Below are 23,318 nucleotides of genomic sequence, written 5' to 3' on the forward strand. Positions count from 1 at the left end.
ACCAGGATGAGTAATTCTTGTAGCTCTAAGAAAATGTTAGTTACCTCTGTGCCTCCAAAACTTTATAAAGTTACCTTACTGATCTCCTTGAGCTTGCGTCCATGGACATTTCTCTTGCAACAAGTTTGGTTGTCTGCAGTAATTTCAGCTAGGTAGACCTAGAAAGCATGGTGTTGGGGGGGGGGGGAGAGAATGTGCTCAGAAACATTTGATTCATCCCCAACATATTTTCCAAAGTAAGCTTGGTGAACTAAGGAGAAGGAGTGTGTGCAAATTTAAATGGAAAAGGCAAGGCTAAAAGAAAACACGATCAGCGCCAAGGATCCATTTGGACTTATATGTGGAAAACTACTGGCCTGTGTGCTCGTGCCCCTCAGTCATTTCTTGGATTTTATTGCTCTTTTCTAGAGAGGCTTTCAAAGTAATTAACAACAAAACAACAAATATATTATAAAAACAAAGCACTGTAAAGGCAGCATTAAACTACGTGGCAAACTCAAAACAACAATTCCCCAGTCAACTACAGCACCTGGATCAGGAACTTTTTATTGCCTTTCTTTAGGTGGAGACAAAAAAAAAGGTACTCTGATGGCAGGGAATTCCACAACTGGCTGCCATTCTAAATTGCAAAAGGGGAAAGTGGGCTGTATTATTTTCTTTGGATTCCCGCACAGCTTCCTACCTTCCACCTGCCATCATCCTGCTAGTTTTTTCTATCATGGCCTGGTTAGATATGCTTCCAAGTCAGGCCAGGATCTCTGCTTGGGCAAAAATCTAGTTTAGACCTTGCCCTTATGTTTCACTAACCTTGCACTCTGCTTCCAGCCTGCTTGTTGCCCCCCTTACCGACTGCTTCAGGGCATCTTAGACCCTTGAATGACACCTCAATTTCAACTGAGGCAATTAAGAGAGATTTAAGAGGCTACCTAACATGAAATCAGACAATTGGTCCATCTAGCTCAGAACTGTCTACTGGCTGAGGTTTGCCAGGGTGTCAGATAGGAATAATTCCCAGCCCTACCTGCTGATATCAGGGACTGAACCTGAAATTTTCTGGGCTCCAATCACACCCTTAACATTCTTGGCAGTACTGTCCTTATATCCTACAGGTACCCATGGTTTGAGTTTGCCTTGGCTGCCAGTGGCCTGGTGTTAATGCTCAGGGTTCAAGGGCATGGAAAACCTGTTTTAGAGCAGCTAAGAATGACAGAGATTATCCAATAACGTTTACCTCAAAACCTTTTGTTTTTGCAGCACTCCAGAACTGCTCAAAATGGCGTACTCTGTCATTAATGGCATCCAGGATGATAAAGGGGAAAAACCCATCATCCAAAGTCTTTTTGAAAGTTTTGAATAAGCTGGCACGATAGATTTCTTCCATATCAGCTTCATATTCATACTCCAAAATCTGCTCCAGAAAAAGAGAAGGTTAGCTAAAAGAAGAACAAGCCTTCTTGGTAAAGTCTGAAATTCAGTTACTGCTATCACATATGCTGGTAAATATATCACATATACTGGTAAATACTACATTATAAAATTGTAAGGATGTCATCATACTGCAGTTCCCATGACTGCCAATAGGTGGCCATGGGAACATTCAGGACTTCAAAGCACAACATGGTGCTGTCTGAAAGCTCTATGCAGCCCAGCTTTCCTATCTGTGCCTCCTGTTGTCATTGAACACTACTGCAGTGGTCCATAAGTAATGGAGAAGAAATATGTTGCAAAAGTTGGATCCAGACATGTGCTGGAGGAAGATGGCTTTTTGTGTTTTTTAAAAAACCAATTATTCCTCCCCCCCCCTACAGTCCCCCATGTCCTAAGAAAATATGTTCCAGAGGATTGGGAGGAAGGGCAAAGAGTTGAAAAATCACATTTCCCCTTCATCTATGGAGAATATCTGCTGGATCTTAGTGCCTTCCACAAACAGAAGGATCCTTTCTGTAGTCAGGTGGGACTCTATGGATCTAACACAATGAGTTAATCAACAACTGAAACGGAGTACCTTCTTTTTAACTCTTTTCTTTGTATCAGGGTCTCTCTCTTCTTTCTCTATTTCAGTGATAAAATAGTCGTCCAGGCTGAGCACTCTGGGTGCAGCTCCTCCACATTCAACTTCCTTATCCTGGGAAGGAAACACACAATTAATAAATAGCATGCATTTATGGTGCAAGTGCTTCAACTTAGAACATACAGCAGCCCCTCACTGTTAGTAAGAGGGAATTTTGTTTCCCCCTCTTCATTTCAAGTCAATCCAGCCACTATATATTTTAGAGCTCTGAATGATTAAATAAAGGAAACTGTGCACTCAGACAGCTGCGACCAAAATGCAAGTGCGTTCCACTCTTCAGTGAAGACTGAAGATGCCAAAGAAAGCTGCTGGTTATTCACTCACCCTGATAAGCTTAGCAACATGAGTCTTTCCACTGCCTGGCAATCCTCTCATGATAATGACAATCTAAAACAAAGAGAGCATAAATTAATTGTGTTATTATTTACATATTCATTGCATTTATACACCGCCTTTCTGCCAAGGCACCCAAGGTGGTTTACACTTCTTTATTGTAACAACTTCACTGTTCTCTCACTGGGAGATGCTGAGAGAAACATTTTGCAACCACAGAATCAACCAGGCACCACATTTAGCAGCATGAGGAATGGTAATGGTAGACCAGTCAACTCCTTTTCTTGCTTGCTACTCAAACGTGGCAGCCCCTGTGTGGGGATTGCTTTCACCCTCACAGGATAGCAAGTAAGGGGAGGAGAGATCTGGCTGTGCTTGGAGAGCAGAACTGCATCCAAATTCAGTCAAACTTTGGAAGGCATGTGAATCTGTCAGGGGAGATTACATATTACATAAACATTAGCTGAAGTGCCTATTTCTCATGCATTTTGTTGCTTAATATTAGAAAGCCACATTCACACTACTCACCCTCTCTGGTCTACTCTCCCTTCCAGGTGGCTTCAGTATATCATCCACATTTTTAGATTCTGGTTTCCTCTCTACACGAGGGGCAGGTGGTGGTTGTCGGGGTAATGATGGAGCAGAAATAGGCATTCTTTCTTCAGGGTAATTTCTGCGATCACCTTAATACGAAGTTCACACAAGAGGAAAAAAAAATTAACTAAAATTATGCACTGAATTAAGAGACCATTAGTTCCTAAGAGACTTCCACTACTGTTTCGAATATGCTTTGTGGGCAATTTACTCATTAGTCTGTACATTTCATTCATTTATTTTAAAGTGAAGTTTCTGAACTGGAACAAAAACAAAGAAGAACCCCAAAAGATGGCATAGTGCAATACAATAAAAATGAATAATATTTTCCCTTCAAGCTACAGACTTTGATACTGACTTCTTCAGTGGTTTAGGAAAGTTAATTAACCTTTGTTTCAGGAGAAAAAATGTGCTCCTTTGATTTTAGCCACAAGGACAAACAACAGAAATGATTATGAGAAAATAAATCTCTCAGAAATAGGATAAATTAAGGTGTGTTCTCATATGTATTGAATAACAGATATATTGCTTGAATTGGAACGTTTATCTAAGAACATGCAAGGGTCTAATTAGGAAAGCAAATGCCAAAAAAAAAAAAAACATTGAAAGGCATAAGAATTTTCTATTACCATGTGTAGCACAATTTCCAAATACAACTTTGCATAATCCTTTTTTTTTGGGAGGGGATAGATAAATAAAATCAAGAAATGCTTAATGTGCAGCACCTGCTTTGTACATGTGATAACCACATTGGGTGATTCATGAATGAAGAAACCTAAGAGTCTATCTGCATGAAAGTCTTACTACCTCGGGTTAAGTACTTAATTCGTTCCGGAGGTCCGTAATTAACCTGAAACTGTTCTTAACCTGAAGCACCACTTTAGCTGATGGGGCCTCCTGCTGCCACTGCACTGCCGGAACATGATTTTTGTTCTCATCCTGAAGCAAAGTTCTTAACCTGAAGCACTATTTCTGGGTTAGTGGAGTCTGTAACCTGAAGCGTATGTAACCTGAGGTACCACTGTATAAGAATGAGATAGATTATTCATATCCTTGTATATAGGACAATGGCTGCAATTCTACATGCATGTAGCTACAAGTAAGTCACAACGAACTCAGTGGGACTTACTTTTTAGTAAACATGCATAGGATTGCAATGTATATAATTATAATGGACTGTATCTAATGTTGGGTGAAAAGAGTTCTACTTGTGTAACAGGAGTTCACCTTTCTCTCCTTTCATTGTGCACCCCCAAAATCTTCTCCAGAGGGTCCCCCAATCCCTATAGCAGAATTTGAGGGTGCATGGGAAGACTGCAGGGGAGAAGAGGTGAGGGAAGTTCTGTTGCACAAGAGGAAGTTTACTGCATGAGCAAAGCAGTGTACTGGATGCAGCCCAGTATCTATTGAGCACATGCAAAGGCTTCAGATATTGAAAATGCTGAGTCTCAAACTTCATACTTATTGCAGGGAAGGGGAACCTGCGGCCTTCTGATGTTGTTGGACTCAAACTCCTATGATTCCACACTAGCCTGGCCAATAGTCAGAAGTTGGGTCTTACTGATATTAATAATTAGACAGACTGAACACAGTTCTTTATTTATTATAGATGTAGCTATACTGCCCTTCAATCAAACTCCTGGGGTGCTTCACATAAAAAAGTTCCATTGCATTGGAATGCAAATATGATTATTCTTAAAACCCCTCTCTTTAAACCAAGGAGGGTCAAATATATAAATGAAACTTCAATCACTGATAATACTTTTATCCTTAATTTTAAGGAACAACTAAGCAAGTTCATATCCCCAAATTCATTCTGAGACCTCAATATTCTAATATTTCTTCAAGGTTGAAGATTTATACCTCCAAACATCGGAGGCCCATGATCATAAGGTGGACGGTCAGGTTTTCTGTCATATGATTGTCTTTCAAATCCTCCCCGTCTTGAGTTTGAATGGTCTTTGTCCCGATAGGACTGAGCTCTTGAAGGAGATGGCCTGCTAAAGGAAGACAGCATATTGTAACACAAACTGCATGATTTCTTTGAATATTACACATTTAACAAAAATGTACATGAGATTCTCTGATAAACCAATTTCTGGCCAATCCTATACTTTGCTGCTGGATGCAATGACTATCCTTGATTAAGCACACCCCAAGTAATATATCCCTGTATGAAACAGTTACAATCTCAGCCATACACCTTTCAACCAATATACACCTTTCAACCAAGAGGGGAAGAAAATTGTAAATGTCTGTCCTGCCATGGCACATGCTCACAAGGCTTCAGCTCACAAGCAGGACATGAGTACAACAGTGCTCCCTTCACTTGTGATTCCCAGCAACTGGTATGCATACTCCCTCTGAGTGTGGAAGTAAAACATGATACTCACATGTACAAAAATCAAAAAGGAGAAGTGACAGTTCAAAAACTCAGCACCGCAACCTGTATGAAGACACACTTCTGAATCCTACTTATTCCTCCTATATTACATACCTGTCATCTCGTTGATAGCGTTCTTTGTCAAATCTTTCCCGTTCGTGTTCTCCAGCAATACGGTCCCTGTATGGCTCTCTCTCTCGCCTGAAGTCTCTGTGATCAATATTGACATTATTTTGCCGCTCAAAATAAGCATCTCTTTCCTTGAGATATCGATCCCGTTGGCCTGGGTGTTCTGGAAAATGAAGTCAAAATAATTTTAAGAGTTATTCTACAGGATCACAGAATGAGGTAGAAGCATCAAGTAGCAGATTTCTTGGGCTGAACTACTTGACTACAGTAAGCGATTGCATGTTTGAATGCTCCTTCATTTTAAACACGCCATTCAAGACAAAACACAAACAACAAGGAGAAGGCTATTCTAAACCTCTCTTCCCCAACGTGCTAGTTTTCTACGTACAGGGAGCTTTTTATATGAGGGGGCATTCCACCCTACCTTCAGTCTTGAATTCTACCACCTTAGTCTACATCAGCCATCCTCAACCTGGTGCCCCAACAACCATGGCCAATAGGAATTATAGATGAAAACATCTGGAGCGCATCAGGTTGGGAATGGGGATGGCTGTTGTTCTTCATAGTATCTAGAACAACTCTTTTGACTATTTACAAGAATTCAAGACGTGGTGAAAGCCATATTGCTTTAAAAAGGAGGTGGAATGCATGTATGTTTTAACAAGGAACCTACCAAATATCAAACTGATGCCTGCCTTCTACTTAAAAGAGACATCTCAGAGACACCAAAGTACACCCACCTTTTGAAAAGGGCTGCCTCTCATGAGGAGCTTCTGGACGCAGAGTTATACGCTCCCCATAAGGAATTTGTCCACCTTTACTACTGGTTATATCTGTCAAATACAAATTAGCAATAATAAAATTAAGAGATATTGCCCCAGATACCATCTTTGAATAAATGCATTCAGACCATCACCAGCAGCTTGGAAATCTTGGAGGCTGGGGAAGATTTACCATCCACTGCCCTCCCCAGCATTTCCCTTTGGCTTTTGTCAATCTCTGCAGGACGAATGATTATGGTAGTCAGCTGCAAGCCATATAGCCTGGTGAGGAGACCCCTCCCAATCTAAACTGCATTTACTGAATGCCCTTGGAGTGCAGTAAGACTAGATCCAAAAACTGGAATTTTATTGTCAGTTAACTTTTGTTTTGTTCTGTTCTGTAATGTATTTAAGTCCAGCTTATTTCTTTTGCAGTACTGAATTTATTCTGTTTGCTGAATTGTTGGTTTTTGTCCTATTTGAATGTACCAATATGTTTTGAATACCACTTCTCTCCATCCTGCCCCATTAATGTTTTGTATTCTGAAAATAAGTGGATGCCTCTTATAATTTGGTTTGGGTGGGCACAACTTGGTGTAGAAAGGCAACCAAAAATAAATTAAGCCAAACTAAATTAGCCAACCAATAAGTGTCATTTCTTCAACAAAGACATTGGCTCAGGGGACAATAACAGGAAACAGCTGCTTTTTTATTTTAAAGAAGAGCTGTATAAACTGCTTAGTCATCAAACAGCATTTGCCACAATGTGGTACTGTGCATTACTTACAAAGCTTTAATTAAATTAAAAACAGGCATTCCCCAGCTAAAGCTCTCATGAGAAAAACACCACGGGGAGAAAAACTAGCAATGCTGTAATTTATTGATGGCTAATTGTTTTGTTTCCAAAAAAACAAAATAACAGATGCCAATAAGGAACCTTAAGTAGAAACACACACACACACACAAAAAAAAAATCACAAAACTGGTTTTGATTAGTGGGTCCCCCACTTAATCAAATCTTGTCTGCAAGGAGGAACTGGGGTGTTTTGATATAGCAGCAACCTGGCACAACAGCATATGTTTCAACATAGCAAAAGCTTTAAAAAAGCAGAACTGCCTCCCTCAATCATTCCAATGTCAAACCAGTCCACTATTCTGTTTCCACGCTGTTCATATTTTTATAAACCTCCACCATGTTATCTTTTCTCTAAACATTTTAGCCTGAAATGTTTTAGCTGTTCCTTACACAGAAGATGCTATTAGGTTTTGTGAACCTTTCAGACACGCGATCAGTTTATGAATACCTAGGTAACAACCCATGTTACCAATATCTTCTCCTTTACATCACATTCTTGCAGTAAAATGGCAAGTTCTGACTGAACAATGGCAGTTATAGAGGCTGCAAATTGGCAGTTTATTATTTATCTGCATAAGGCCCAAAGTATTATTTGTTATTTCTATTGATTAGCCATCTCATAACACAAATACTCTAGATCATATTCTGTATAGGATGGAATAAAACAAGAGCCCTTTCTCATTCTAGTTCATAGACAGGCTAGACAATTTAAGGATCAGGGAATCAGACATAACATCAAATTTCTCTATTAAATTATCAATGTAAAGATGCCCCAAAGGGCCCATTTTTAATGCACAGAATGCAGACCAGCACACTCCTTTGATGAGAATGATATTGGCTATTTTTTTTATGCTACAGGCATAATCATTCTGTTAATTAGCATTATTAAGATAAACAGTATTCACCTTGCCCATGGCCGTGTCCATGCCCGTAGTCAACAGTCTGATGAATAATTGGTGGCTTGGAAAGTTGTGCTATACCCGACCCAAAGGAAGTTGTGACTGTTGATGAAGGTAATGAAAGATCTGGTGCAGGTAAGTCATTCTCGGATTTTAACCCTTTATCTTCACTGCTATCCCAAAGTCCCTGGAAAGAATCCTCATCCCAACGTTCTTGGCTCATGGCAGGTGATGATTTGACCATAGCAGCTGGACCTTGGGAGGCTGCTGCAGTTGAAATGGGAATTGGAGCACTTGGCTGTGTTGGTGGACCAGGCATTTTTACCGATGGGAGGGGGCCCTTTGTCGCTGGGACAGATGGCTTTGCAAGTGCAGCGCCTGGCTTGGCTGTTGGGGCAGCTTTCCGAAACATGACGGGTGGCTTTACTATTACAGCTGGCGTAGGCTTAATAGATTGCTCCTCTATTGGTATCTCAGCGTGCATTTCAGAAGAGGCCTAAATAAAAGGATATTTTAAAATAAAAGGTACATGAAATTAATAGCAATTTAAAAAATGTTGTCAGATACTGTCATAGCAAATGTGTACTTTGATACTTAAAACAGGCCTTTTGGGGTACAACATCGATAAAAGGGTACAAAGAAAAGGCTAATTATTTTTTTTAAGGTGGTTACATGGAATTTACAATATTGAAACTTATCATAAGGAATTTGTATACGACTTGTGTCTGTTGCTGCCTTATCAATCTCAGTTGCCCAATGCGCCTTCTCATCTAAAGTTCTTTTGTGGCCAGGTCAAGTTTTGTAAATCACCCAAATGTGGAGCAGCCATAGTAGTGGAAACAAAATATGACAAAACACAGCTACAGATAAAGTTGCGGCTACCTGGTGGTGATTTGTTATAAATATTATAAAAGTGCTGTTTTCCTTGCCATGAAGCAGTGGTAAGTCATTACTTCCTCCACATGGTTGTGTCTTTGAGATTTCTCTAAGTAGAGAAATTTACAAATGTTCAATCTAGCCCTCAGTTAATGTGCTTTTTCTTAGCTACATCTGACAGGCACCCAGTAACGCCCATCCATTTTTTGATAATATCAGGGATCAGCTGCTCTAGCATGCTCTATGTGGGGCCACTCCCTTTAATGCAGTGGAAAACTTGCCACCAGTAGAAACAAAGTGGTCCAGCCGAATTCAAAATGATGGTGATTTCCTAAAGTCCTTTATAGTCCAAATCCAGTACATCTTTGGGAGACCCTGCTCCTAGACTCTCCCTTGTCTCCTGAAATTTGCAGGAAAGGTGCACTGGAATCACAGTGAGAGTTACGAGGATGAAGATCTGATTTCTTCATAATGATGCCCCATTCTCAAGAAAGACCTGCTGCAGAACCACTGCTGCCTCCGACCAGGGATACAGAGCATAGCCATAATGACTGGTAACTAGTCCGGAGGGGTGGGGAAGCAAGCTCAAGCATAAGTTCTTAAAAGCTTCCATTTAAAAACCATTTAAAAACAATATTTTCCATAACAAGACTTAATTTACCTGAAAGTTATCCTTCCTAGCTCTAGGAATTTCCTGTGGTGGCAGTTCAGGAACAAATTCATTCATCTTCTTCATATGTTCTTTCTGTTCTCTGCAGTCAAAAAATCATATTATTCATCTTAAATGTTCTTTTAAAAACCACAAAAAGTATACGCATTTGTCTTAAACAAGATTTTAAGAACCACCAGGTTTACTTATGTTCATCTGTGGCACCAACACTGTGGAACGCCCTCTCTAAGGAGGCCTGCCAGGCTGAGAAGCTAGTGAATTTTAAGCAACAAACTAAAAATTCACTATTTTGTAAAACATTTAGACTAGTATTTCCAAAAGTTTACACCCCAATCCACCTAGAGCACTTGAAAATTGCTGAGCATCTTGCTGGACCACATAATTATTGTTCTGCTTATTATCACAATTGTAATGCACGGTGAAAGATTATGTATGCTTCTAAATTGGGTTCTTATTGTTTCTTTTGTTTCTTATATAATATTTTATTGTACTACAACTTGGATTTTATGGAACTGATCTGCCCTTAAATATTTTTCATCTCGTTTTGCTTGGCAGTTTGCAATTTTAGGATTTTGGCAGGTTTTTTTCTGCTTCAGTTGATTATTTTTAGCACATTTTGATTTGTTACTCTATTGTTTTAATATAGTACCGTTAGCCACTTTAGGCTGTCATTTGGCAAGCAGGAAACACAAATGTTTCCAACAAAATGTGCTACTTTCCTCAGTGCCAAAAATGAACATTTGATCCTTCACAGAGAGCATTTAGCTCCCAAGGTACATTTCTTTTTCACACCAGCTCAAATCTCATTGCAATTTCTGAGGATATCATTTTGGTGTTAAGAGAGAGAATTCAAGCCTTTGTGATCAGAATTCTCACATATTCCAAAAGGACGTCTGCAGACCACTTTCCTGCAGTTCAGTAAATGGTGAAACACACCACTGTTGACAACAGGAACTAGCAAGAGAGATTTTTCTACATATCAGTGGAAGCTGCATTGTACCGATTGGCAGCAGCTCTCCAGGGTTTCCCAGCCCTGCCCAGAGATTCCAGGGATTGAACCTGGGACCTCTGTATGCTCTAGCACTTGTTCCTGTCTCAGAGTTATAAATGTCACAATTACATGCACTGCTTGAAAATCTAGATTTGATGTATCAATGGAGTGCAGTGTAATAGGACTGCCTGGCAACTTTACACAAGAGTAACTTAAAACCAAGCACAAAAATATGAAGTGCCCTCCTTTAAGGCAATATTAGTGTGAGTGGACTTTGTACTGCTTCGTGTGAACTGATAGACAATGCTGGGCCTTTTGTTTTCACTGGCTCCCTTTTCTGAATTTCTTAAAAATACTGCAGGTCTGCATGAACAAGGTTTTCCTGCCTGAATATTTACTACTCAGTTTTAAGGATAAGCATGATCACAGGGACGCGGATGGCGCTGTGGGTTAAAGCCTCAGCGCCTAGGACTTGCCGATCGAAAGGTTGGCGGTTTGAATCCCCGCGGTGGGGTGCGCTCCCGTTGCTCGGTCCCAGCGCCTGCCAACCTAGCAGTTCGAAAGCACCCTTGGGTGCAAGTAGATAAATAGGGACCGCTTACTAGCGGGAAGGTAAACGGCGTTCTGTGTGCTGCGCTGGCTCGCCAGATGCAGCTTGTCACGCTGGCCACGTGACCCAGAAGTGTCTCCGGACAGCGCTGGATCCCGGCCTATAGAGTGAGATGAGCGCAAAACCCTAGAGTCTGGTAAGACTGGCCCGTACGGGCAGGGGTACCTTTACCGTTACCTTTATGATCACCGCCAGCTATGTTATCTGACTTTTTTCTAGCAAAGGTATGCTATGCGCAGAACTGTTCTTGATTCCATGGGAGGTTCTTCAACATTAAAAACACACCTATTTTAACTTATTAGTTTAAGACTGATAAGAAGTCTGTTTAAAGCATAGTTATCTCAATGACCCTTGACTTATTAAACTTGCATACCCTTCCATCATCTAAGCTGACCAAAATGTTCAAAGCTATTTACCACCTCATTATATGCATTTTTGCAATTTGCAAGAGGGAATGCAAGGCGGAGGGGAGATGAAAAAGCAACGTTTTTGCAAAGCAAAATAAACAAGAACAGCAGCCAACTCACCGTAGCATTTTTAGCTCTTGGGCAGCCTTCAGGATTATTTCATGTTGCCTTTGACTAAGGACCATTACACCTCCCAACGAGGGTTCAGAGGCTAAATTTGGCTCGTCTCCCAGCAATTCAGATGAGCGTGGTGGCAGAGGTGGTGGATCCAGACGATCATCTAAACGTGGGAATCTGTCAATTTCATCTGAATACCACCTATCTGAAAATCTTTCCCTTTCCCAATCACCCCTGTCGGGTGGGAAATCAGATGGCTCCCTCCATGTGTCATGTCTCTCTGGATACTCTCGAATTCTGAGCTCCCCCCGGTCTCTGGAATCTCTGTCGTAGAAATCCCTCTCTCTCTCCTCCAGCCATCGCTCCTCACGGTACCTGTCTAAAGGAGGAAGTGGAGGAAGGGGTGGCAAAGGTGGGAGAGGAGGGATGTCCAGATCACTAAGCGTATCTCTGTCGCCCAGTGGTCTAAGGTAATCTCTGTCCCAGTCTCTTTCTGAATCACGATCATACATATCCAAGGGTCTTCGGACCCTGTCCAGATCTCTGTCTATCTCTCTCTCTCTCCCCAATGGCCTTTCCCAGTCATCCCAATATGGTTCTCGCCTATCAAGATCAGCAGATATTGGAGGTAAAGGAGGCAGAGGGGGAAGAGGTGAAAGAGGTGGCAATGGATGACGGTGTGCTGACAAGTCATCTCTCTCATATGGATCAAGAGGATCATCATGGTATCGCTGGTCGCGCTCAACCCAGTATCTGTCTCTTTCCCAATCCTCCAATCGCCTGCGCTCTAGAGGAGGAATATCTTGGTATTCAAATGAGCGCTCCTCTTCCATGCCTGCCTCTCCATAAGACCATGGAGGCCTGGGTGGTTCTTCACGAAATGGAGGCAAATTATCCATACCACCTCCAAGGCCTGTGTCACACCTGTGCATATCCCTCTCCCGGCTACTAGGCCTTCTGACTGGGTCTCTCTCCCGGCTACCAGGTCGCCGTCCTGGTCCCCTTTCACGGTTACTAGCCAGCCGGTCCAGTCCCCTTTCCTGACTACTGGGTTGCCTGCCAAAGCCCTTTTCCCGGCTATCTGCATGGCCTCTCTCTCTGCTGCCCATCTGGGGAGCTGGTTCCCTGTCTCTAGCTGGTAACCCTCTGTCTTGGCTTCTCAATTGCCTTTCCAATGCCCCTTCCTGGTTGCTTGACTGTCCACCCACCCCAGATTCCCAACTGCCCGACTGGCCCTCTGGCATCCTGTTGTGGGGTCCTGGCCCACTGTTTACATCTCTGCCACCTATATCTCTGGTCAGACCTCTACCTCTGTTTGGTACTCCCCTTCCTCTGGCATCATCAAATCGGCCTCGGCCCCTACCTCTATTGTCTTCCATTCTACCCTGGCCCCTGCCCCGACCTGCTGGCCCTTTGGCCTGGTTATCTCCCAGCTTGAGTTGTCCCCTCTCCCGGCTTTCCAGTTTAGATGGCTCCTTGCTCTGATTATTTTCAGAAGAAGTCAGTTTGTTTTCTGCAGAATTCAACTCTTTATTTCCCATCGGCGCTGGTAGTAACATTTTCTTCTCCCCTGGAACAGTGGAACCTGGTGTCTGATGGAGAACACCCGAAGTAAGAGGTTTTTTTGATTCTTCTGTTTGCAGTTCAGTCTCTGCAGAGCTTGGTTTCTTTGTTTCTGACAATGTTTCTTTGCCCTCTTTTCTGGATGAATTTTGCTGTGCTTTAGACATGACTGTACCTGGCTGAACAGAACCAATAACCTTTGTATCTGGTCTAGGTTTAGATTTATTTGCCACTGTCTGATTATTGCTCATATCAGTAAAAGATTCCTTATGTTCTGTCTGATGGTTCTGTTGTCCCAAAGGAGGCCTAGGCCCCCGCCACCGTGGTCCACTTGCTTGGGAAGCCTGCATTTGTGAAGTGCCTGAGGGAGTATAAAATGCTGCTGCTGGGCCCCGGGGGATTTTCCCCTGTTTGCCTGAAGATCCATCGACAAGCTGATTTTGAAATCTTGGCCTTGGACCATCGAAACGTTGCCCTTGAAAATGAGGTCCTTGCTGTCTTGCAGGTTCAAATTTATCGAAATCTCTTCCTCGAGGTGCATCAAATCTGTGTATTTAGAAACGAGACATTTTATTCAAGTAATAGATTTTGTGAGACTTCTATATATAAAACAACTCCATAAATCCTCTTGGAAACAGCTGCCAAATTAAAATCTCATTAAGTAATAACGATACACAAAATTCACCAAAATATTAGATTTGCTGCATGCAAATGGAGCATGACAGGAACAAGTATTGGATTCACCCATATCTATGCTCATCTTCTCCATCTCTTCCTCAGATAGAAAGGAATGTCTGACTCAAGGGTTAGACTCAAGAACCACCTTATTTGGTTCATGGGGTGAAAGATGTAGACACATGCAGTATTCTACTGAGTCAGGTGTCTTCATCCTTTGGGAAAAGCAGATAGAGGTTGAGGCACAGGTAGGTGTGAGCCTGGGATTTACTTCCTGTCCTTTTAGGTGTAAGAAGTAGTGTCCGACCAAGTTCTGGGCTTCAGAGAGCCTAGAAGTCTCACACTTCAGAAAACATAATTTAAAAGCATTTATTAAATTATAAACTGAAGATGACAACTGAGATTACACTAGTGTTACAAACAATAACAATTTGCAATACAATATCTCCCTCTTATCTCTGTTTTGTGTGTGCAAACAAGACACCTGCAGAACAATCACTTTTGCTGCTTACAGGTGGGCACTGAAGATGATTTTACTTAGGCAGACTTTTGCTTTGTTAGGTAGCTTCTAGTTGTTGGTTTTTTTGTTTTTTAAAAAACTATATATAAACTGTTGCTAATTTTGTGTAAAGTGGGATATTATTAAATAGAGCAGCAGGAACAAAAGCACAAACTCTGCTTTTGGTTTGTTTTTTGTGAGACCAGAATTATACATTTGGCAGCAGACCTGAGTGCCCTGTGAACAGCAGCAGTTGAGTGACTGGGAGAGGGGGCTTAACTCTGGCCCCAATTCCCTTTTCACTGACAACCTCCCTCGTGCTTTCCCCCAAGATGCATTTGAGGCATCATGGAGGAAAGTAATTGCCATACTGGGATGTGCATGGATTTACTCCTTCCTTCACCCTGCAGCCCACACCTGAGTACACTCTGCATGTAAGTTTTATTTTTAATTCTCCATTTCCCCTGAGTATATGGATGCCTCCATCTTGTTTGTGAGTGAAGCTGTTTTGACTACAAAGCTTCTGGCACTTAACCTCATTAGCATTATGAGGACTGGTACTACAGGCTCCCACAGATTTGGTTCAAGCATTGCCCCTCACCAAGAGAATTATCAAGTAAAGAACAGACAATTCTATTGGTTTCTAAGGACACTCATGGTGGCTAAATTCCTAATGCTTCAATATTGGAAGGAAGAGTCCACCTGCCACCCCTGTGCACCATAATCATGGACAGAGGACATGACAACAGGCAGCATATGAGAAGGTGACCTTCTGTAAACATAAGGAAGATGGGGAAGCCTCCAACTAAAGGTCTATTTACTTGAATATCTGGTCACTGGGTTTGTTCTGGACCACCAGTTGCTCCCCCTTTCCCTTTGGAACATTCAATTAAAAAGCTACTAACAACACACAAAATGAAAAAAAAAAAAGACCTGGCTTTGGGTATTTCAAGAAATACTCTGGAAGAACGTATGAGGTTAAAATATGGTAAAGCATAAGATTAAAATAGGCCAGGGATACCATTGGGCGGGCAACAACCACTAAATGAGCACAGTCACATGAAATACCATGTCCTACTGGCAAAGCACACAGGATTACATAACAATATTTAAGAGTGTTTCTACTGTACTATCATCCAAAACAGCATTGCTATACAAAAATGAGACAGAAAGAAAACCTACCTTGACACCCTTGGACCTTCATGGTGCTGTCCCCTGGCAGAATCAGGAAACCCGGCTGGCCTCCCTGGTCTGCTCTGATAGGTAGTAGTGGTGCTGGCGGTGGATGCAGATGAGAAGGACACTGTAGAGTGAGGTTTTACTTCAGCAGAAGTTAGTTCTGATGAAACAGAACCAAATGGCATTGCCTGTTTGCCCGGAGGCGCATAAGAACTGCCTTGGTCTGAAGTGCTAGCAGATGATGTCACATTTGAGTGGTAATTCTGGGTGGCAGATGTATCAGTAGTTTTAAAAGAAAAGGAAGCAGGGGTGGGAAGAAGAGGTTGCCTGGTTGCATCCATTGTAGCGTGGGTCATGGCAGGAGAAGCCGTAGCCTTAAACGAAAAGGAAGAAGCAGAAGGGGTGGGAAGCAGGCCTGGCCTGACAATATCCACGGGTGTATCATTACCTTTAAAAGGAAAAGCAGGGGTAGGAAGCAGAGGTGGCCTGGTTGCCTCCATGTTCTGGGAAGTGGCAGGAGACTCAGTTACTTTAAATGAAAAAGAAGCAGCGGTAGGGGTAGGAAGCAGACCTTGCTTGGCCATCTCCGTAGTCTGGGGAGTGGGAAGTGACTCTTTAAATGAGTAAGAGGCAGGAGAAGGAAATGGAGGTGGCCTGGTTGTCTCTGAGGCCTGTGAGGTGGCAGAAGACTCAGTTACTTTAAATGAAAAAGAAGCTGCGGAAGGAGTAGAAAGTAGACCTGGCCTGGGCATTTCTGTACTTTGGGTAGTGGGAAGTGACTCAGTAACTTTAAAAGAACCAGGAGTAGGGTACAAATTTGGCCTCGGTGTTTCAGTGCTCTGGGTGTTCTGAGGACCAGATTCTTTTGAAATAGGCATATCAGACTTTTGTGGGCCAGAAGAGAATCCAGTGGAAGGTGGAGGCAGCACAGCTGAGGGCAAAGGAGGCTGCCCAACGGACATACCACTTTGTACTGTTTGAGAATATGCAGAAAATGCAGGCGGCAAAGTTACACTCCCAGTATACTGACTGCTCATGTTCCGAAGAGACTTCACTTTCTCCTGAAGGTGGGTGTAAGTGACTTTCATCTGTCCCTGCCACATTTTCCACTGTTTCTCACACTCATGAAGTTGGTCTTTGTGAGGGTAGGCCTGAATTTGATCCTGCCACTGCTGAAATTCACGTTCCCACTCCTTGTAAAGTGGCTGGAACTGTTTGTTCTGTGTTTCATAATGCTGTAGCTGCGTATCCACTGACATTGTCTGCCAGAAAGAAAAAGTAGTAAGGAACACCCTTTACGTTAGTTCAATGTACTCACAATGCTTTAGACACAAACATATCTTAATTGTCGCATAGCAAAGCACAGGCCTGTACACTGAACACTGTTCATGCTTTCCAACATCTTCCATGAAATTGTTGTGCTTTAAAGGTGAAGTCATAGATTTGGGCCTTTGAACTTTATTTTTCTTTAATATCACAGATTCACCCCCTACCAAACTAAAATGATTCTACACTCTGACTCTAAATATATTGCATGATTAAACCTACTGAAAAAATGGAAATTCTTTCTACATAGTCTATTTAGATTAGTGAACATATTTTTTAGTTTTCTTCTCACAAGGAAGATGCTTCAATATACAGTATTACTTTTCTTCTTCTTGGTTCAATTTCTTGCCTACTCTTCATTGATTCACTATTACAGGGCAGGTTACAACATAAAACAAGACTGTAATGTTAGCTTCTTGTCTGCTTTTTCAGAAGTTAACATGTAGTCAATGAGCAAAGGTCCACATCAGAGTTGGGGAACTTTCTTCTCTGATGGTTCAGATCTGTATCTGCCTCACGGGTCAAAATTTCGCAGTTTGCCCATCAGTCATAATGATGTCAAGGTGATGATGCTCTTTGAAGGCGCACCCCCAGAGCAGCTCCAAAGAGGCTTGCTCCAGCATCACAAATGAGTTTGCATTGAAAGCCCTGCTTAAATGGAGATCCCTCCCTCCACTTCAGCAGGGGCTTCAGTGCAAGTCCTAGAGCAGGGCACAATCTAACCACTCACTGGTAGATCAGGATCGGCTGATGGGTGATTGAAGCATGCCTTGCTCAAAGCAAAAGAATAATCGGGAGCTCACTTTACTCCTCCAGTTGTTCATTTGGAGCCACCTTGGTAACTGCTCCACACCTGAGGTGTCATACAATGTGGTGGGACGGAAGGCTGCGCTTTACCAAGAACAGCTTGCTGGGCCAAACTGGGACCTCTAACAGGCCAAAGCTGACCTGTGGACCACCATGAAGAGTCATGAAACTCTGTTAGCACCATTAAATTGTATTAAGTATCTCACTCAAGTGGGAAAAATATGGATCAAATCATATTACTTTAATGACTCACTGGCAAGTGCGACAACTGTATGATCTGTTGGTAGCGCTGTAGAATTTGTTGCAACTGTGCATGCTGCTGCATTATTCTCTGATACTGGAAACCCACTCGCTGCTGGGGATGCTGTTGCCATTGTGTGGCTGCCGCCTGTAGCTGCTGTAATCTCAAACTTTCCTCAGGATCCTCTGGTGGTTCAATGCTCAACTGGAGGAATAAGCAAATATCAAATAATAGAAAACTTGTTCAATCATACAGCACATCAGTTATACAGCTCTAATCATTGTCAGTACTGGGGAAAGTAGTTGTACATGCCCGAAAGCAAGCAAATACAGAGGGTTTTGTCCCATCCTCCCCTTCTTCAACAAGTTAAATAGTCCAGGCACAGCATAATGTAAGTGCATGCCTATGGTAGAAAGTATATCTGACCACAAGTCAGAGCAGGATTATCCCAGTTCCTCCTTTTCAAATACAGATTTTTATTTTTATTTTTATTTTTATTTTTAGTGAGAATCTCCGACCAAAAAACAAAACAAAAAAACAAACAAAACAAAACAAAAAAACACACAACACTACTTCCCAAGAGCACTACTTTTGGTTGCCAGAACACATAAAAACTAAACAGGTATTTTACAACTATCAGAATTTATTGCACTATCATATCTCTAGATATGCTAGTGAAATAAATTCTGATAGTTGCCCTATTCAATGATCTGTTGTGCAAGATACTGGATGATATACAACTAAGGACTCAGCTATACAGTTACAAATAAAACGTTTTAAGTGTGTTTCAAGTGCAATATACAATGTGGCACTATATGGCGATGGTGAGCCTTATGGAAAATTCAATGTATTTTTTAAAACACTTTTTTAAAAAAGGCATTTTCAGAACAGTTTTTATATGTGTATAGATTCTACCTAAGTCATATTCAGAATAGACCCACTGAAATACTGCATTTTTCGCCCTATAGGACGCACCGGCCCATAGGACGCACCTAGTTTTTTTGGGGGGAAATCAAGGAAATTTTTTTTATTTCCACCCCCAGGTTTGCACAGCCATCCCCAAGCTAGAAGAGGGAGATGGAGCGCTCCGTCTCCCTCTTCTGCCTTCAGGGACAGCCTCTCTAGCCTCCGTGGGGCAAGCTTGCCTCTCTCCACCCTCATAACCAGGTCGGGGAATAGCGGGATGGCGGCGCTCCGCCTCCCCGCTCTCCCCCGAGCTTGTGGGGCTCCACCCCCAGCCTCCAAACTGTCGGAAATCAAGCCTTTATCGGGAGAAACTGGCAACTCTCCCAGGCACCCGGCTTGGTCTCCTGTTGACCTCCCTGGCTGCATTCCCCAGCAGGATCCAGGCTAGGTCACGATAGGCAAAACTCCGCCAAACGTGGGAAGAACACCCCCCCTCCCTCCTGCTCCCCCGGCAGGGAAAAGGAGATAGACAGAAACGTATTTACATGCTCTTATTTCTGTCTTTGCAGCATTACAGAAAACATGACTGCTCTCTCCAAACTCCAGCAGTCAGGTGACAAAAACTTCCTGTACTTCCTGTACAAGAGCAAGAGGAAGAGCTCAAATTACACTCTGAGCTAATTCCGGTGCATTGCCCTGTGAACTGACTGTCCCTCTGTTTCCCACGGAACAGTCCCAACATTCCATCATGTGATGTTTTCAAGCTAGCAGTTTGCAGCTGCATTGCTTCTATATCGTAACACAAACTAGGTCGGGGGAATAGCAGGGTGGCGGCGCTCCTCCTCCCCGCTGTCCCCCAAGCTTGTGGGGCTGGCAATGGGGAGAAGCAAGCTTGCTTCTCCCCACTCCCAGCCTCCAAACCAGGTTGGGGAATAGCGGGATGGCGGCGCTTCGCCTCCCCGCTGTCCCCCGAGCTTGTGGGGCTGCCCGATATCTGCACCAATTGGGATGTAGGCTGCTATCCGCAATCCTGGAGAGCCTGCGGGGCTCCCCAGGCTTGCAGATAGCTTCCTGAAGCCTGGAGAGTGAGAGGGGTCCGTACGCACCGACCCCTCTTGCTCTCCAGGCTTCAGTGAAAGCCTACATTTGCCCCATAGGATGCACACACATTTCCCCTTCATTTATAGGGCGAAAAATATGGTAAGTAAATTAGTTACTTAAGTCTACTGATTGCAAACCATAAATCCTCACTCACAGGGGAGTGGCCTCCACAAGACACCAGGGCATCACATATAACCCAGAATAATTGCAATTAGATTACAATGGTAAATAGCTGAAACATAACTCTGTCCAATAAATCTATGCATAGCATATTGACAAAACTTTAATTGTTTAGCTTAAATAAGGACTTATTGCCAGATACAAACTTAGGTAAGTACAAGCTGTTGGTAATCTGAGATATTAAGACACATCCACAATGCTTTTATATTTGTTGGAAACCACCCAAAGTGGCTGGGGGCAACCTAGTCGGAAGGGTGGGTTACACATAAAAAAAAAAAAATTATTATTATCTAGGTTGTGCTCACAGTAAAAGTTACTACACAGAAGCAGAGCCAGTAAGGTCCAGATCTTTTACTGTTGCAGACTGAGCAAAAAGAAAAATAACTTCCAGTTTGCAGGCTTTTCATATACAGATACAGAGTGTCCCTGTTGCTCTAATTCCAAGGCTTCAACTGCAACAGTAACATCAACACAAAACTAGCTAGCATACGTTAATCACATCAATATAGCTAGAGTTCCAAGGCCATTACCACAGCAACTGGCTCATTTGACCTTACACCTCACACATCAGGTGATTTATGCCCATGAAGGAAATTCCTTCCTTCCTATGCCCAGCTACTCCAACACAAACCTATACCAGTTAGCATAAGAATCTCATGCACTGCAAGGACTCACTTAACTCAGACATCCTCAGTTAAACTAATAGGTGGCAGGCAAATTCTGATTCCAAGGAAGATGGCAAAAATCCTGACTGAATAATCTTAACACTGTATGGACACCAACAGTTGGCCCCAAACTAAGGTTGTAATCATATACACATTTGCCTAGAAATAAGACCCACTGAAAACTAGCTAATGGAACTAGCTAATAAGTAGATCTGTTTAGCTTTATGCTGTTAAGTTTGTTGAACTTTAGTTGAAGTACAGTCCCATTGATTTTCGTGTAATCAAAGTATTGTCTAAGTACAGCTAAATTAGTCTGGACCCCTGACTATTAAGTCCAGTCACAGACGACTCTGGGGTTGTGGCGCTCATCTCGCTTTACAGGCCAAGGAAGCTGGCGTTTGTCCGCAGACAGTTTTTCTGGGTCATGTGGCCAGCATGACTAAGCCGCTTCTGGTGCAATGAAACACCGAAACCAGAGCAGCGGAAACGCAGTTTGCCTTCCCGCTGTAGTGGTACCTATTTATCTACTTGAACTTTTTGGCATGCTTTTGAACTGCTAGGTTGACAGGAGCTGGGACTGAGCAACGGGAGCTCACCCCGTCGCGGGGATTTGAACCACTGACCTTCTGATCGGCAAGCCCAAGAGGCTCAGTGGTTTAGACCACAGCGCCACCCGCGTCCTGCCTTGGGGCTATAAAATGAGATAAAAGTGTTCCAAAAAAAGAACAAACAGATGCTGGACCAAGACTTTAGGATTACTGGGGATATTTAATTCTTCCAGAGTAGTCAAATTATCACTTTAGAACCATACTACTTTTAATGATGGCTGATGAACTAATTAATTGGTGATGTGCCCAGGAATTTATTTGCCTAACACTTGCCCTTGTAAGTAGTACATCATTTTAAGTCTTAGCAATTAAATCCAATCACCAGAAATAACAAGTCACTCTTGTCAGAAACTGTAGGAGAAATCCTACATACACTGGATGCTTCAAACCAAGAGAAGAGATGTATTGTATCTTCGTATTATTTTATGCTATTTTATGCTTTGTTGTATTTGCACATTATGTTGTATACTTCCTTCCTATTTTAAAATAAAAATACAGAAATATAACTGGCCTATCACAACATATGAAATCCATAGAATGGTCAGAATAGAATGTAAAGGAGGTGTTGGTGCTTTGTGTGTCAGTTGGATACAGAATCCAAAATTGAGAAATAGAAAAACAAACTTATGGGTAGAGAACAGCACACCAAAAGAGTAAGTAAAATATAAGGAACACACTTAACATTAAACCATAGTTTAAAATGAACTATGGTTTAGCACAATGTGTATGCTGTTTAAAAGTCCACACCACAGCTCCCCAGCTCACAGCTTTATTGCACCAGGGAGGAAACAAACCAGAAGCTGGCTTTGCATTATGTATAAACCTACTCTCATGGTTTGTTTATCTCCAGACAAATTATGAGTGCTGGTTCACATGCCAGTCTCTGCTTTGTTTCCCCCTTGGCACACCGGTCAAAAGTGGGGGATCAGCATAGTGAGGACTTCTGAGTAGCATGCAACAGAATTTATTTTTAACATTACATGCAAACTGGGCTAATATCACTCCCCTATCCCAAACTTTGATGGTGATTTTTAAATGCAAAAGGTACTTAGGTAGGCAATTGAAACAGAAGATGAAATAATAGTGGGTTACTTCAACCACCCCTAAACTGGCTGGGTCATGGCAGAGTCCAAATTTGATAGAAAGAGTTTGGATCCTAATTGCCTGGGACTGGCAACACTGATCAAATCTCTGTCAAACTCAACATTCAAAAGATCAGAAAACTGCCAACAAACTCAACACAGTCATACTTAATTTAAAACAAAAAGATCTGCAAAAACAAAGAGGATTCCTATTAAACTGAAGACAGAACAAACTCTGGCAAACTGAATGCAAATCAACAATAAAACAAGCAAAAATCAACAACCTGAGAGACACACTGAAGTTATTAAAATAAATATTAAACAAAACTAACACACAACAGAATGTTACAATGTGGAGTGCTCAGTCTCTAAACTGTTCCCTCCCCCTTCAGGGACACTCCATTCTTCCCCTTTTCAGATATTTGTTTAAACCTAACAGATGCCCCTCAACATTCTGCAATCACTGAACATGCTCAGTCTTCACTGGGCTGTTTTTGGGAAAGTTCCCACTAAATTTATGCTCTTTTTCCTAAAGTTTTTTTTTTCTACCTCTACAATCTTTGGATACCTTTGAACATGAAAATACCTCCATCTTAGTTTGCAGCTGTCCCATTTTGCGCAGGGGTCATGCTAATCTTCTCTGTATCGTTCCAATTTTAGTATATGTGCAGCCGAAGCGAGCACTCAGCTGTCCCATTTTGATTACAATCCTCTCAACACTCACCAACTGAGATTGTGATATGATCAGAACACACTCTACAGAGAAAACCAACTAGTGAAGGTAGCAGA

At 42.2% G+C, this 23,318-nt stretch overlaps 1 protein-coding gene across 7 annotated transcripts in view; it reads right to left on the reverse strand.

Annotated features, from left to right (window-relative positions):
- YLPM1 (YLP motif containing 1) overlaps positions 1–23,318 on the reverse strand; it is a 51,217-nt gene that overhangs the window by 19,638 nt on the left and 8,261 nt on the right. For 4 of the 7 annotated variants that reach the window (XR_014564817.1, XR_014564819.1, XM_083740622.1 and 1 more), the window contains 13 exons: positions 18,000–18,191; positions 15,617–16,875; positions 11,701–13,806; positions 9,564–9,654; positions 8,033–8,522; positions 6,251–6,343; positions 5,496–5,673; positions 4,862–4,998; positions 2,933–3,087; positions 2,396–2,458; positions 2,006–2,125; positions 1,232–1,408; positions 75–158 (listed from right to left, as the gene is read on the reverse strand). Coding sequence is in view for 4 of the 7 variants with exons in the window: in XM_083740622.1 (XP_083596748.1) it covers positions 75–158; positions 1,232–1,408; positions 2,006–2,125; positions 2,396–2,458; positions 2,933–3,087; positions 4,862–4,998; positions 5,496–5,673; positions 6,251–6,343; positions 8,033–8,522; positions 9,564–9,654; positions 11,701–13,806; positions 15,617–16,875; positions 18,000–18,191 (5,145 nt within the window). In the remaining 3 variants the exon portion in view is untranslated. The remainder of the gene's footprint in view (positions 1–74; positions 159–1,231; positions 1,409–2,005; positions 2,126–2,395; positions 2,459–2,932; positions 3,088–4,861; positions 4,999–5,495; positions 5,674–6,250; positions 6,344–8,032; positions 8,523–9,563; positions 9,655–11,700; positions 13,807–15,616; positions 16,876–17,999; positions 18,192–23,318) is intronic. The other 3 variants (XR_014564818.1, XM_083740623.1, XM_083740621.1) reach the window with 1 other exon arrangement.

The sequence above is a fragment of the Podarcis gaigeae genome (genome assembly GCF_964106915.1).
Source record: "Podarcis gaigeae genome assembly, chromosome: 1".
Taxonomy (NCBI): Eukaryota; Metazoa; Chordata; class Lepidosauria; order Squamata; family Lacertidae; genus Podarcis; species Podarcis gaigeae.